Below are 15,589 nucleotides of genomic sequence, written 5' to 3'. Positions count from 1 at the left end.
CAAACATCATTATGGCTATTGTGAATGGCGCCACTGTGCTTATCTTGTACTTCAAAGTTGTGTAGAAATGTCACCAACTGTATCTCTTTACACACCTATCAAAAACAGAAATATTGGCCTTGCTTATTTAAGTCTGGAAGGACCACAACACAGATTCATTGGATACACTTTTATGTTTCTGATTAGGAAAATTGCTGCCTATGATGAAGAAACTCAGTACCTGTATGAAGAAATGGAACAGCAGATCAAAAATGAGAAAGAGAAATTCCTCCTGAAAGTGAGTAGTTTATTAAAATGGTTACTAGGAATGTAATCCTCCATTATTTACAACATTGTTTGTAGATTGCTTCAGAGCTACCATCCTTAAGAACAACAAAAACAACTAGCATTTATATAATACTTTAAATGCTTAAAGCATAAGTTTAACTTTGTAATCCTGAACTGAACTCATTAGGTAGAAAAGCACATTTGTTGCTGAAAATAGCAGGTGTCAGGACCCCTCAGCAAGCCCTGAGGCCATCATGCTGGAGGAAGTACCCCACCAGTGAATGGGCAGAATTGGGAAACCAGGTACTGGGTTGGTCTGTTTCTATATTTCCCAGGAACATTGCCAGGAATTCAGGAATAAGAAGGCAACCACAGACCAAAAGATGCAGGGTTCACCTGGTTGCACAAAGCAACCCATTTCAGGTCCCACTTAAAGCAAGTAATTCACAGTGGGTGTGAATTAGCTGTGTTAGTCTGTCTGCAGTAGTAGAAAAGGGCAAGAGTCCAGTATCACCTTAAAGACTAACAAAAATATTTTCTGTTAGGGTATGAGCTTTTGTGAGCCACAGCTCACTTCTTCAGATCACTGAAGAAGTGAGCTGTGGCTCACGAAAGCTCATACCCTACCAGAAAATATTTTTGTTAGTCTTTAAGGTGCTACTGGACTCTTTCCCTTTTCTATTAAAGCAAGTAGTTATGCTTTAAATCAAGTCAGGATTATGGTCCCATTAGTGCAGTCAAGAAAGGGGGCAGCCAGAGAGACAAATAGTCAGGTGGACTAATTTCTGCTTCTAGGTCTTGTAGTCCTAGACAGCTTCCCTACAGTTCATCATTCAGCCTTCCAGGCCACTGACCTTTGCTGCATAGCAAAGTTCCTGTCATATATTCCTGTGGGCTGGAGCTTAGGAACTCCTTCACTTTGGGTATTCTATGACCTTCTTCTGCTAAGTCTTGCTTCACGAGAGAAAGACTTCTTCCAGAGGAGAATAACGTTTTCTGATGGAGAAAGGTATCCTGTGATGGTCTTTCTCTGTTGGAGAAACAATTGGTGGAAAGGGAACCACAAGATCCACCCCTTTCGTTTTTTAACAAACATTTTCATCTTTAGTTCTGCATTGGTCTCTGTGTCTGACTAATCCTGTACCTACTAGCAGTATTATTTACCAAGCTACCAAGATATAAGAAGGGTATTTTACCTTTTAAAGGTAAATAGTGGCAGCAGATACCAAGATAATAGATGAGAATATGTAGGACCACAGTGGTGTGCGGCCAAGGTGGAAGGAAAAATAAAATGGACAGTGAAGGGATCTCAGAATAGGTGTGACTTGGTCTTTCTGGCTAGCACCTGACAACTAAGAGTCGACCGCATTTCACAACAGGTGCAGTTTCCAGATCATATTCAAGAACAGCCCCATGTAGAGCAAGTTTTAGTAATCAAGCCTCAGGATAACTTAAGCATGAATCAGCATGGCCAGATCAGGTCTCTGCAAATTGGAAATCAGTTCTGTTAACTAATTGCAGCTGGAAACAGGGTGCCTAAAGGCAATGATTAAAAAAATTTAAACCCACCGTTGTAGCTTGGGGCTGTGCTGCAACCTCTGATCATCTGTTTGAAGACGAGGGACTCATATTCAAGGAGCGGCCTCTCCTTCTGGCCAGGAGGCAGAGAGGCAGAGAGGGCTGGCCAGTAAGTAGCCAGCCCATCCTCACTGGGGGAGGAGGAAAGGTGTTCACATAGTGCTGTTGAGATAGACCTTAAATGGTTTTGGTGGAGCCTTCACTACATGCGCTGATAGACATCTTTGGCATTTGGTGTTGCCTTTTGTTTCCTTAGTTCTTTCTAGTCCCCTGTTTAGAATTAATGTTCATCTCTTCTGAAGGGCGAATCTTTATAATTTTCCAGGACACTGAAAGATTTCAATCACGAAGACAGGATCTGGAGCAAAAACTTGCAGTGAAAGAGCAGGAACTGGAACAACTGGCTCAGAAACAGAAAAGTGTATGTAAACATTATATATGATGCAGAGAGAACAGTGGTTTCCTGGCAAAACTTGAGGTTGGGCGAGAGGTCTGTCATTACCTCTGTTCAGGTGTATGTGGGGCTAATGCCATGTGGTATTTTTGGTAAGGAGGCCTGTAAGTTCTTGACTCAGCCAGGAGGAAGCCCTCAAGTCCGGAGTCATCGAGAACTTACAGCAGGGTATTCTCAGGTGGATCCAGCCAGCTCTTCTGATAGTGAAAAGGGGGGTGGCTATCAAAAAGGCCATGCTGGGGATTGTGGGACCCACGAGGTCAAAAGCTGTGTGGGACAGAGGCCGAATTAAGAGAGGCAATTGAACAGCACTGAGTGAAAAAGTTGAATGCCGGATCCAGCATGGATCTCTTTGATCCTGCATTATCTGGAGGGGATTTAGCAAATAATGTTGCTATCCCTTCCCTCAAAGACATCAGGTCTATGTGACGTAGCCCGCCAAGCAGAATTTAGTCCACCAGTCCTGCATGAAGGCTTGCCAGGGTCTTGATAGCTCCCCTATTTTAGCATTCCAAACAAGCTGCAAAAAGAGGTGGTTTGTCAAGTGCCTGATGGGCCACCTGCGCACAGTTCTCAGTGCGCTGCGTTGGGCTTTGGTTCAAGTCCAGTGGCATCTTAGAGACCAACAAGATTTCCCAGGTGTCAGCTTTGGAGAGTCAAAGCTCCCTTTGTCAGGATCAGATGCCTTTAACAGCTTGGGTTGCCGAGTTGCAGTCTGGGGCGGAAGCGAGGTCTTTAATTCCCCAGGTGGCGTGGCTGTGACTTCTCCTCCCTGGTTTCCCCTGCTCCTTTCATCTGCACCCTCATCCCATCCTCTGTAAACCTGAAATCCTGTTCATTACTACAAATAAGGGATGGAATGGAGGACTGGGTGGGAGCCACCACTGCTGCATGTCGTTCCACCTTGGCCTACAGTTTAGCAAACCAGTTTAGCTGTATGTCGGGCACAACTTCCACACAAAACTTTTTCATCTCCTGGGTGTGTTGCACTGTTGAGTGCCCCTGCTGCAAGAGGCAGAGGAGCCCTGCCAGGGGGGGAAATCCCATCCCTCCGTACATGCTCTGAAAAGAAGGTCAGCTGATGGGCTTTTAGTGGCAGGAACTGAAGATACTGGGACAGAAATTATCTCTAGAGAGTTCCAGGATTAACAGGATGCTGGCTTGACTGGAGAACATAATATCAAGGCAAAACAAAAGTATTCAGGTTTTTGGTATTTTTGAATGACATTTGGCCTGTACCCGCCCACGCAGTTATGAAAACTTAACAGCATTTCTAAGGAGAGGTGTGTGTGTGTGGGGGGGGGGTGTTCAGTCAGTGGGAAGAGGAGAGGGAGCACTGCAGGACCAGAGGCGATGGTGGTGTCGTCTCACTTGACGTTATCAGGTGTGGGCTGAGAGGTGAAAATGGCCCTGGAGTAAACCACCATGGGTGGCCTCTGCTCCAAGATGGCCTTGTGGGGGCCCTCCACTCTGTGGGGCTGACAGTGGGCATTAGCTCCCTACTGCATTGTCCCTCCAAGCAGGGCAGGAGGAAGCACTCTGAGAGCGGACCCCAGCCCCCGCGGCTGGTGAGGGGTCCGGGCTGAGCAGCACCTGAGGGCCAGGCAGCGTTGCTGGGGCTTTTGGCTCCTCTTGCTTCCAGTCAGCAATGGCCCTCTAGGGTGGTGGCCCTAGAGGAGGTGGCTACTCAGTCAAGAAACCCATCCCCAAATATCAGGTAGGCAGGTGATGAGGTTAGTGTGAGGGTTTCCCACCTCCCTGTGCAACTTCCACAAAATCACTTGCTCAGACGGTCAACTCAGAAGCAGGTAAGTTTATTGGAAGGCTTCAGAAAGATAGGATCTCTTACAAGACCAAAGTTGCAAGTGCCAGTACATTCACAAAAGCTAGACTATAAGCATTTCTCTACTGCAGATGTCAGTTACATGTTTTGAGAACTCACAGACAGATAACCGTAACAGGCCAAGCCTTGCACAGTAACATCAAAGGTCTCAGGAAGCTCGTTAACAATCTACACAGCCAAGGTCACGGAAAGCAGAAAGGAGGGAGAAGGGACTGGGAGACAGGAGGGTATGAGAATCAGCACAACATTCCAGTTTGAGGCCCACTGGAAATTTAAAACACAGCAACCTGAACCAAAGTTCTGCCTTGCCGCTTGTACGGGCAAACCAGACACACAGAGCAAAGGAGCAGTACAGTTCCTCACAGTTAGTAGCCCTTAAAGGAGAGCCGGCTTGGTGTAGTGGTTAAAGAGCGGTGGACTCTAATCTGGAGAAACAAGTTCAATTCCCCACTCCTCCCCATGAAGGCAAACCATCTCCAACATCTCTTTCCTTGAAAAAAGTCTTTTATAAAGATGTTAAACAGGACAGGGCCCCAAACAGAAGCCTAAGGGACCCCCCCCCACTCATCACCTTCCTCCAGGTTGATGGGAGTCATCGAACTGTCACCCTTTGGGCACAATCTGTCCACCAGGGCTTAATCCGCCTCACAGTAGTCCATTCCTTATCTCACCACCTTCTCAACAAGAGCATCGTGGGGCCCCATGTCAAAAACTTTACTAAAATCCAAATAGACCACATCCGCAGTATTTCCTTGATCCACCAAACTAGTGACTGTCGAAAAAAGGGATCAACTTGGTCTGACATGACTTATTCCTAAGGAAAGTGCTGCTGAGATTTAACGATAACATAGTGGGAAGGCGGTCATCTATGGTCTCTTCCACTGAGAGCTTCACACCCACCTCCATAACTCAATGAGCTTGCTAATCTCCCAATGTGGGACTGCACAGAAGCCACAAAGATGAAAACAGATTTGGACTTATGTGTAACTGTTGTGCATCGAGTAGGCACACGTTCTGTGTAGGCACACGTCCCTCCCTCCTGCCCTGCTGTGAACTCTCTGGAACTTTAGTTTCTTGGGGTCTCCAGCGGCGGCACGGAGAGAACTGAGGGAGTGGCGCCCACTCCTCCTGGCCAGGAGACCATTTTGGCAGTTAGCTGCCAGAGGGAAGAGGGGCGCTCCTCGTCTGCTAAAAAGCTCTGGACATCTTTCCTGTGGCGGCCTGCGCATGCGCACTCCCAGCATGGGACTGCACAGACTACCACTTGATGAACAACACATACAGGTAAGTACAACTCTGTTTTCCCAGACTATATCCCAATTTACTCTAGAATGAAATCCCTCTATGTGTCAGGTTTCAGCAAATACACAGCGTTTCAGGCAATAGACCTTCAATCCAGGCAGAGCAGCAATTCAAAGATTTATTTCAGAAGTCAGTGATTTCAGTAAGAGACCCGCAAGGTTAGAATACATGACAGGGGGAGTGTGGATACATTTATAGGGCTGATACAATAGGGTTACAGGAACAAAGAGACAATGTAGTCGTTTCCTGCCGGTAATGACTTAAGTAAAACTGAAACAGAAACAATCATGAACAATCAGTGGAGGAGATGGCCGAGCTCTCGGCTTTGTGCGCGGGACCCGATATCAGATCGAAGATTTACACGGGCGGGTCCCAATACAATTGTAAATCTCTGGCCGGAGCTCGTGTGCAAAACGGGGTGGGGGGAGTGCACGGAGAACTCCATTTTGTTTGTGGGGATACCATCTTGTTTGAGGACGGAGCTGTCAGAAGCCCTATCTGACACTATGTGATCATCCCCATCTTCCTCTCCGTGTTGTATTCTAGTTCCTCTACAGGAAAAACCTGAAACAAAGTAAGAATTTAAAAGCTCAGCCATTTCATCATCACTTATTAAAACATGCTCATCCCCTCCCCTTATTCTTCCTCTTTACTCCTAACATGACTAAAAAACCAGCAGCCCCTTTCCACTGTTACCTCCCTCACCAACCAAAGTTAATTTGGGGCCTTAGTGTTAGATTCTGTAACTCAATTAATCTGCTACCATTCAGATTGATGGATCTTGGATTTTGGCTTATTGAAAGTAAAGGTTAGTCACACACAAAAACACCACAGAGTCGTTTTCTTGATCAAATCAATTCTTTACTAACTAATCTCAAGGGTAAGGTACATGGGTTAAACAATAAACTTCCTACATAGCTACGTTCCCTAGGCTTGCTAGACTCCTCTAGCAGTTACTACTCTTACGAGTAGCCATTCTCACAGGGAGAATGTGCTCTTCCGTCCTTTCAGCTTGGTAACTAAAAAGGTAACTGGGCAGCGGTTTCTCTTTCAAACAAAGGATATATCAGGGCAGTAAAATGTAGATTACTTTGCCTACGTGACCATATGACATGAATGCAATGGTGATCTGCTCTTCCTGACCATTTGGCTAATTAACCCTTGACTGTCTGACAAGTAACGAATCTCGCTATCTAAGACCCAACAAGCCCCTTTTCGAGGTTCAGTTACATTCAGACATGCAAACACAATTCATCACATTTATTAACATATCATATCAATAAGTCCTCTTTGTTTCTTGTCTTTCAATGAGTTAATCTTGAGTTGAAGATTTCTTCCTTGTCTTGTTTGATTTGCGTTCTTGCACTTTTCTTTGCTTGAGAAATTCCAATATTTTGACTCTTTCTGTTTCCATATCAAAACAGTGTCTTTCTTCAAAGAGTTTGGATCCTGCTGATTTCTCCAGTTGTTCAGCATTTTTTTTTGCATTTGACTCAGTATCACAGCAAATTAAAACATTATCCATTATCATTAAAATGTATTGCAATAGTCCATTTTCCTTTCTGCTGAATAGACATTTCTCTTTATTTCCTCTTTTGAAGCCTTGCCTCTGTAGTTGCGAAGTAAGCTTATGACTATCTGTAACAGTAAACATAATCACTGGCATTTTCATTGAAGTGGCAATGTTTAAAAGTATGTTTATCGCTGTATGTTGTTGCAGTGATTCCTTCTCCCCAACGAGAAACTTTTGCTCTTTGTTCTCCCGGCTTGAGAAGTTACTTTTCACTTCAGAATGGTTTAAGGAAGGTGAGACATCTACATTTCCATCAGCTTCATCAGGACTGCCCTCATCTGACGCTGTATCCTTTAGACATTTTATTACGTCAGGCGGCATAAGCTCCCACCCTGAGGATTTGACCAGCTCGGTCTCACCTCTTCCAACCTTTCCATCACTCATTCTCTCAGACTCAGTTGCATTCATCTCGTTCACAATGGAAATTTCCTTTCCCCTGAGATGCTAACATTTCCTTCATCAGTAGATGGCGCTAGAGGTTCTGCCGAATCACTCTGCGCATGCTCTGAAGCTTCAACACATATATCACATTGTTCAAATCTTTTCATACAGTCCTTCACTGGCAAGCTAAATTCATGTAGTTGCTGCCTCACAGACTCCATATTTCTGTGTTTCAATTTCAAATGCCAGAAATACACACAATCCTCATGCTTACAATTCTTAGTATTTAAACTTTTGATCTCCGTATTGCAGCCAACAAAGCATTCCTTCTCATTAACAACAGCATCTTCTTTTGCACAAAGTCCATTGTCTTTCTCATACTGATACAGTTCATCAGAATTAACACTGTCCTCAGTATAATCCACAATCTGATCTGCAACATTCTCCAAGTAAAAATGAGAACCTTCTGACAAAACTTCATATTCCCTTGCTTGAGAATCATACAAATAGCAACCGTTCTCATTTATTGTCACTTGGAACTTAGCATTTGCTAGCTTTTTCACAGACAGCAAACAATCTTTGGAGTTTGGCATATAAAGTACATTCTGTAGTTTTAAGCCCATTACATTTCCACAGAGAGACTGGATAGAAACTGAAATTTGTCCTTTCTGGGTGCACATTTGTCTCTCACCATTGGCCATTATGAACGTTTCAGCGCAAGGTTCCAAATAATCAAACGCTTCCATAATTCCGCATGTATGATTACTTGCTCCGCTATCCAAAAGCAATTTTTGTACACGCTTTGGGTCATCTCTAATTGGTAAAATATGAGTTGATTGACTTTTTAGCAAAAGCGTAATGATCTGATCTGGTCTCTTGGGTTTGCTATAGCTTTGGCTCCCTCTTGTGGCTGAATCTGGTCTCTGCTGCTCCCTCTCTGGTCTTTGTCTAAAATTCGCGGGCTTTTCCCCCCGAGGGGGGGGGAGTTCCCCCTTTTGATTCCCTCTGCCTGCATTCATACGATTTATGGCCAATTCTTCCACAGGTGAAACATTTAAACTTTTTCTCATGCACATGCAATACCTGTATTCCATTAGACAGTAGGGCTGTTGGAAAAAAAATTCGGTATAGTTCGGATTCGGCTGAATTCAGCCCATCTGGATTCAGGATATGCCGAAGTCCGAACTCCCCTGCTTCGGGTCCGTGCAATTCGGCACGAATTCAAAGTTTGGGAAAAAAATTCGGCTGAATAAAGCCATTAAAAACACAACTGCGCCTTTCCGCGGCTCCAGGGGGGGCATTTTTGGGGGTAGAGGTCCCAAACTTTCAGCAGAGCTTCAAAGGACCCTTCTTGCAAGACCCCCAAGTTTTGTAAAGATTGGGTCAGGGGGGGCTGAGATATGGTCCCCGAAAGGGGTCCCCCCACCCTTAATGTGTATCTCTGAGCAGAGCTTGCCGCCCACGCACAAAGCTCCCAGCCCTGACAAACAGCTGATGAGAGCAAGGGCAGGGCATGTGCGAAGAAGTTTGCAAAGCAACACAACTGCAAAGCAACACTGCAAAGCAACACCCACAACTGCAAAGCAACACCTTTGCAACCATGCAAAGCAACACCTGACACCTGGGAGTTTGCAAACCATGGAAAGAGACAGAGGCAGCTAGCTATGCATAATGAGCAGGAGGGGGTGGAATTTCCCCTTTTGCATCAGACCCGGGACCAGGCAAATGCATTCTTTAAGTAACCATTTGAAAACCAGTTTTGAGCAAGCATCAGAATAGACCTAACCGATCTTATGAATGAGGGAAAACCTGAGGACACACAACTGAAGCCCCCCCTCAAACCAGGGAGAGAGAGACTCGAGGGGGCATGCACACCCCAGGCAGAATGGGCGAAAGCCCCCTTTGGCTCCCCCCCCCACAGAAACTGCTCCCTCCCCCCCCACACACAGACTCTGCTTCCCCCCCACACACACACACAGAGGAGAAAAATTATAGATTAAAGCCCCCAAAGGGGTCTTACTGTGGCTGTCTTCTGTTCCATCAGGAGGGGCTGGGAGGAGGACTGGGTAATCCAATATGATTCCATTTAAGCACGGAAGGTTTTGGAGATGCATACAGGATCGGGTGATCCATTCATCCCAATAGGGAAAAGGGGTGGAGCCCATATCTCGGGACCCCCTGACCCAATGATTACAAAACTTGGGGTGGTCTCTTAAGAAGGCTCGTCTAAAGCTCCGCTGAAAGTTTGGGGTCTCTATCCCCAAAAATGCGCCCCCTGCAGCCACGGAAAGGAGCGAACGTGCACAAGTAACCCCCCCATGAGGATTTCTCTCACTCTCTCTCTCTCCCTGGCCTGGCCGTGCAGCAGCTGATTCCTCCAGTACTCAATCCTGACTGGCCAGAAGAAAACCCAGCTTGGCCACCGATTGGCCGGGGGAGGAGAATGCTGCTTACTGACGGTTATGCTGCTTACTGACGCCCCGATTTTGCCAGATTTATTCGTGAACTCCCGAACTTGCTGAATTCTGCTCCCCCGGTTTCCCTCCATTTTTGAGTTCGGTTCGTCCCGAACTAAAAAACGCCGAATCGGGAAATTCGGCTGTTTTTCAGTTCGGGCTGAACTGAATCGACAGCCCTATTAGACAGTTCATTTTCGCGAGCTCTGTCTGTCTCAGATTCTTTCAAGACTGTGATTAGCTTATTAAGGGTTAAATCCTCTCTGCCTAGGAGGTTCCGCTTTTCTGCATTAAAGCGGGGGTGCAGACTCCCAATGAATATTGTTAAAAAATCTTCTGAGCTCACTTCCCCTCCTGCAAATTTCACCTCTGATTCCAAATCTTGCATATGCTTTAAATGTTGTAAGAGAGTTACATTTTCAGGCATTTTACATGAGAATAGATCCGCCTTGAGGCTCATTTTCTGATTTTTTGACAAAACACCAAACTTTTCATTGAGTGCATTCATCATATCTTTCGCTGAATTACTATTTAAAATTATGGATGATTCTGTTGGTGATATTGCTCCCACCAAAAGGCACATCCCTTGTGCATCAGCCTTATCAAAAGCATTAAACTTTTCAGTGTCAGTCCGTTCTGGGGCATCTTCATTTAATACATGTTTAATTCCCAGCGCTTTGAATGCTAACTCGACAGATCTTTTCCATATCGGAAAGGATGATTGACTTATGTGAGGGATAATTACTGATTGGATCCCTTTCGCATTTACACTCACGGCTCCTGCGTTTGTGCTCGATGTGACTGGCAGGGTTGCCTGGTTCGTGTCCTCTCCCATTCTTGCAGCGTGCGAGGGTTGAGTTTTCCTGTCGTCCTCACAGACTGGCTGCTCAGCTTCTTCACAGAAAATTCCCTCAGGCATCTGTAAGGTCCTTTGTATTCCTCAGTTCCCCGATGGGACACAATTCAAAAATCAAAAATTATGCTGTGTGACTTTATTTCAATAGCCAGTAACCTCAACCGTCTCTGCTACCACTTGTTAGATTCTGTAACTCCCTTAATTAATCTGCTACCATTCAGATTGATGGATCTTGGATTTTGGCTTATTGAAAGTAAATGTTAGTCACACACAAAAACACCACAGAGTCGTTTTCTTAATCAAATCAATTCTTTACTAACTAATCTCAAGGGTAAGGTACATGGGTTAAACAATAAACTTCCTACATAGCTACGTTCTCTAGGCTTGCTAGACTTCTCTAGCAGTTACTACGCTTACTCACGAGCAGCCATTCTCACAGGGAGAATGTGCTCTTCCATCCTTTCAGCTTGGTAACTAAAAAGGTAACTGGGCAGCGGTTTCTCTTGACTGTCTGACATGTAACGAATCTCGTTATCTAAGACCCAACACTTAGCCCTACTGAGTATCTCACGGCAGATCTTAGCTAGCCTTATATACTTGTCCCTATCAACATATCCCTTCTTCCACTCCCCATATTTAACCCTATTCAACCGCAGATCATTCAAATGCCCCCTATAAAGCCAGTCTGGTTGCTTATAATGACTTCTGTTTTCCTTCCTTCTAGGAATGGATTGCGACTGCGTTTTCAGCATCTCACATTTCCATTTCTGCTGTGCTTGCTTTCAGTCAATCCCTGGCTTCTTTTTCCCCAGACAAATTCCAAAATACATTTCTGACATTTTTTTAAATTCAGCATCTGGGATATAAGCAGAAAATTTAAAAAAAATAATAATCTAACTTCAGAAGGACAAGCATTTTAATACATTAATTCTGTCAAACAGAGCTAACTGCAAAGAAGCCAGATGCAAGCATTCATCTTTAATTTTGCTGAGAATTGGGGCCCAGTTGTATTTACAGAACAATTTTGGATCCTCAGGTGTATGGATCCCTAAGTACCTACTTATTCCAACTAAATGCCCCTCCCCATGTGCTGCCACCATGTGCTGCCACCTGCCCCTCACCCAACCATCAACACTCCTAGACAAACTCGGCCGGCTGGTTGCCCTGACTGCTGCCCTCTGTGCCCCTGTGCCCCCACCACCACTGGGCTCGTCTTCCAAGACGTCCTTATCCCCTCTGGAGGGCCCTGAGCCATCAAAGTGCCCCACGGTAGATTTTTAAACTGTTTTAGCATTTTTTATTGTGTGTCTCCCCCCCCCCCCTTGTGGAACCAACATTAGGTAGAAAGACCGCATAAAAATGAATGGCACTGCACTTTTCATGTGCACACCAGCCTGTCTGCATGTTTCATTAGCACCCACCCGGCACCCACCCAGTCGGCTGATTACTGACATAGTGGGTGTTCCTATGTGTGTAATGAGCTGCTGGATAAGGGGGCCCCCATACTGGGGTCTTGCTTGCAGGAGTAAGTCTAGGGTTGCCAGGTCCCTCTTCGCCACCAGCGGGAGATTTTTGGGGTGGATCCTGCAGAGGGTGGGGTTTGGGGAGGGGAGGGGCTTCAATGCCATAGAGACCAATTGCCAAAGTGGTCATTTTTCTCCAGGTGATCTGATCTCTATCGGCTGGAGATCAGTTGAATTAGCAGGAGATCTCCTTCTACTACCTGGTAGTTGGCAACCCTAAGTAAGTAGATGTGTGAAGACCGCCAGGCTTCAACCAGAACCACTTGCATTCTTGCAGGCCCTCCTGTTGAACTTTTAAAAAGTGTGTACGAGTGCTCGTGTGTGCACGTGCCTACAAGGACCTACTGCTTTCTTGTCTGTTCCCTCTCCCAGCAGTTGCCCTCCTTCCCAAGCCAGTAACTTTCACTTCCCTTCCTGCCTTTCCTGTAAATTACTCTTCCCAGTCTTCCACAGCATGACTTCGTGCAAGACTTGCTACGAAGTTTAGATTTGTGGCCTCCCAAACTGAATAGAAGGTTGAGAAAATACAGTTCCCAGTAAGTTTTGAGCTCGCCACAGCAGTGACGCGCGCAGCTGAGCTGGAATGCAGGGTTACCTGGCAACAATTCAGTCCACACCAGGACAGCTTTATACAATTTATTTACAATATTTACACAGTCAGGATACAGTTCTCTCCAACAAACTGCTCTGCCAAACATCTATTTTCTCTCCACCATACTTCTGTACACATATCATGGACTTATATACATTTACATCCATACAATTGACCAATCATATACAATTGCTGAGTCATGGTGAGTCATTCTGGAAATTCCCTTCTCAGGCTGCTCACGTCACCTAAACCGGTTCTGGCTGGCTTAGTCACATGACACTAGCTGTCACTTTAGATCAGTCTAATCTATGTCCAAACTGCTTACTAGCTACACATTACATATGTTGTCAAGCAGTGGCTCTTGGCCGGCTTCTTGTGTGATGATGAATGCCACCAGCTGCATAGATGCAAAATCGCTCAGCCCTATGTCTCATTTTAGATTGCAAAAGATCTTCAGTATCAATATGGGGGGGGGGGTTGTGCTTGACTTGGGTGAGGATGAGAGATTGCCCTGCTCACAAGTGCCCAGTTTTCAAACCTGCTGTCTGTGAAGTTCGGAGCATTTCTACTACAGCACCTGGTTCCCCTCTGCCTGGCTCTCAGGACATCAAACACCTCTCGTCCTGGAGGAGGGACGGAGAAAGCCCTCCTTGTCCCGGGAAGCATCTCCTGAGCTACCACTGGGGCACCTTGAATGTTTGTATTTCTATCTAACAAGGCAGCACAGTGTACTTTTACAGCCTGTGTTTCTTCTCCCTCCCAGTTGGAGAGACAGTGTAAAGAGCTGCACAGTGACAAGCATGAGACCAAAGTGGAGAATACCAGGCTGAAGCTCACCAACCAAGAACTTCACAAAGATGTGGAGAGAACATCCCAGGAGTTAGTTATTGCCCAGCAACAGTTGCAGATGCTGCAGGATGAGGCCAAAATACTGCAGGAAGAAAAGGAAATGTGAGTAACAGTTGCTCCTACATAAAAACAGAGCCCACCGGCACCTTGAAGACTAACAACATTTATTCCAACATGAGCTTTCATGAGGTCAGAGCTCACTTCTTCAGATGCCATGAAGAGGAAATCATAGTTCACATTTGCCTAAGGAAAACTACAGAAAGGGAGGGGGAAAGCGAGGAGGAGCTGGGGCAGAGAAAGGCTCGGCTGGAATCCCATTGTGCTTTTTCCAGGTATGATTCTCTGCCTAACGGACGGGAATGGGATCAGCTTGTTACACATAATGAATGATGAGAGAGGTCAGGGATTCCAACCTCTTGCTGACGATTAACCCAGTAAAAGGTTACAGTATGATACAGCATATTAAGAATCATGCGTCGGTGGTGCAAGTCCGTTGTAGAAAAGTTAAGGAGTGATAACTTTGTGGCTTTGCTAGATTGAATGATTAATTATATGCATAATTGTAGGATGAGGGAGACTTCTCTGAGCAGCAGTGTGTGCAAAAAGGATCTTGGGGTCTTAGTAGACCAAACACTGAACATGAGTCAGCAGTGTGATGCGATAGCTAAAAAGGCCAATGTGATCTTGGACTGCATCAACAGAAGTATAGTGTCCAGATCACGCAAAGTGATGCAGAGAGCACAGATCTCAGTAGCATTATCTCTAAGTAATACTAGAAATGGAGTTTGATAGTGTGTCTGATATTTGTCCCCCTAGAGAGGTCTACAGAGTGACAGAAGCTTTGCAGAGGGAGAAATCAGGTCTTCTGAAGCAGCTGGATTTCTTAAGGTAAGAACGTTGGTCAGTTCTGTGGAAGGATTTGTGAAAAGGAGAGAGAAGTGATTCTTGAGGAGGAGTTCCAGGTCTGTGGCCGAAAGAGGGAGGCAGCAGAATTGTTTAAGAAAGCAGATGGCTTTGGGGGGGGGGGCTGACTTATATATCAGTTTAACAATTGAACTTCCTGAATTGTACCACACAGGAGGGGGATGGGAAATGACAGCTCGTCTGCCAGGTTTAGTCAAAAGAACAAACCCCCTAATTGTTTTTAAGTGACCTGGTCAGGCACAAAATTATAGCGCCTGGTCACTGTCCTTGGCAAAGGTCCTGTCCTTGGCAAAGGAGGAATGTAACTGTTGGATTGTGAGGGTTTTGTTATGCCCAAATCCCTGTTAAATTAGCAGAGTGCACAAAGGCTGTTGTGCGCAGAGAAGCCCATCCAAACCTCTGTGTGTGCCAGGAACAAAATTGCTAGGAGCCTTTTGTCTATTTAACTAATATACTTCATTTATTATAGGAAATCCATTTCTGGATAGGATAAAGTATAGTTGCCTATCTATTCTAACTAACTAGGGTGGAGGGAGATCCAGGACATGTGTCCTTCCCTCATGGTGGCAAGATGGAGAACAAGTGCTAGTGTGTGTGAGGAGGTGAAGAAGCAGGAAGGAAGGAAGTTTCCTAAGAGTAGCAATCTACACATCAAAGGGATAGGTCAGAGCAGTAGAGAAAGGATGCCCCAGTGTCTTGTCCCCTCTATCTCTCTGACTCACTAGTCTTGTCCTCCTCTGGAGTCTGAGGTTAAGTCCTTCACTTCCAAAGTCCTTCACTTCCAACAGTAACTGATATCTTGGTTTCTCCCTATAGAGAAAGGAACAAATATCTAAAAGATGAACGTGACATGTGTTTACAGGTAAACAAATTTCACTTGTCTAGTTTTTTTTTTCTGATCATGGGTACCTTCAGCATATACCACGACATTCCATCTCTTACCTCAATTCACTAGTCTGGGAACTGTGTTGGGACTGCAGTTTAGGTACTC

General features: G+C 45.4%; 1 protein-coding gene across 1 annotated transcript in view; it reads left to right on the top strand.

Moving 5' to 3' along the window:
• Window positions 1–15,589, top strand: part of CRACR2A (calcium release activated channel regulator 2A) — a 93,921-nt gene that overhangs the window by 40,639 nt on the left and 37,693 nt on the right. The window contains exons 5-9 of the mRNA XM_056855753.1: window positions 187–277; window positions 2,171–2,266; window positions 13,589–13,776; window positions 14,491–14,562; window positions 15,415–15,460. Of these exons, the coding sequence (XP_056711731.1) occupies window positions 187–277; window positions 2,171–2,266; window positions 13,589–13,776; window positions 14,491–14,562; window positions 15,415–15,460 (493 nt within the window). The remainder of the gene's footprint in view (window positions 1–186; window positions 278–2,170; window positions 2,267–13,588; window positions 13,777–14,490; window positions 14,563–15,414; window positions 15,461–15,589) is intronic.

Source organism: Euleptes europaea, chromosome 9, assembly GCF_029931775.1.
Source record: "Euleptes europaea isolate rEulEur1 chromosome 9, rEulEur1.hap1, whole genome shotgun sequence".
Classification (NCBI taxonomy): Eukaryota; Metazoa; Chordata; class Lepidosauria; order Squamata; family Sphaerodactylidae; genus Euleptes; species Euleptes europaea.
This window is presented reverse-complemented; position numbering and strand designations above follow the sequence as displayed.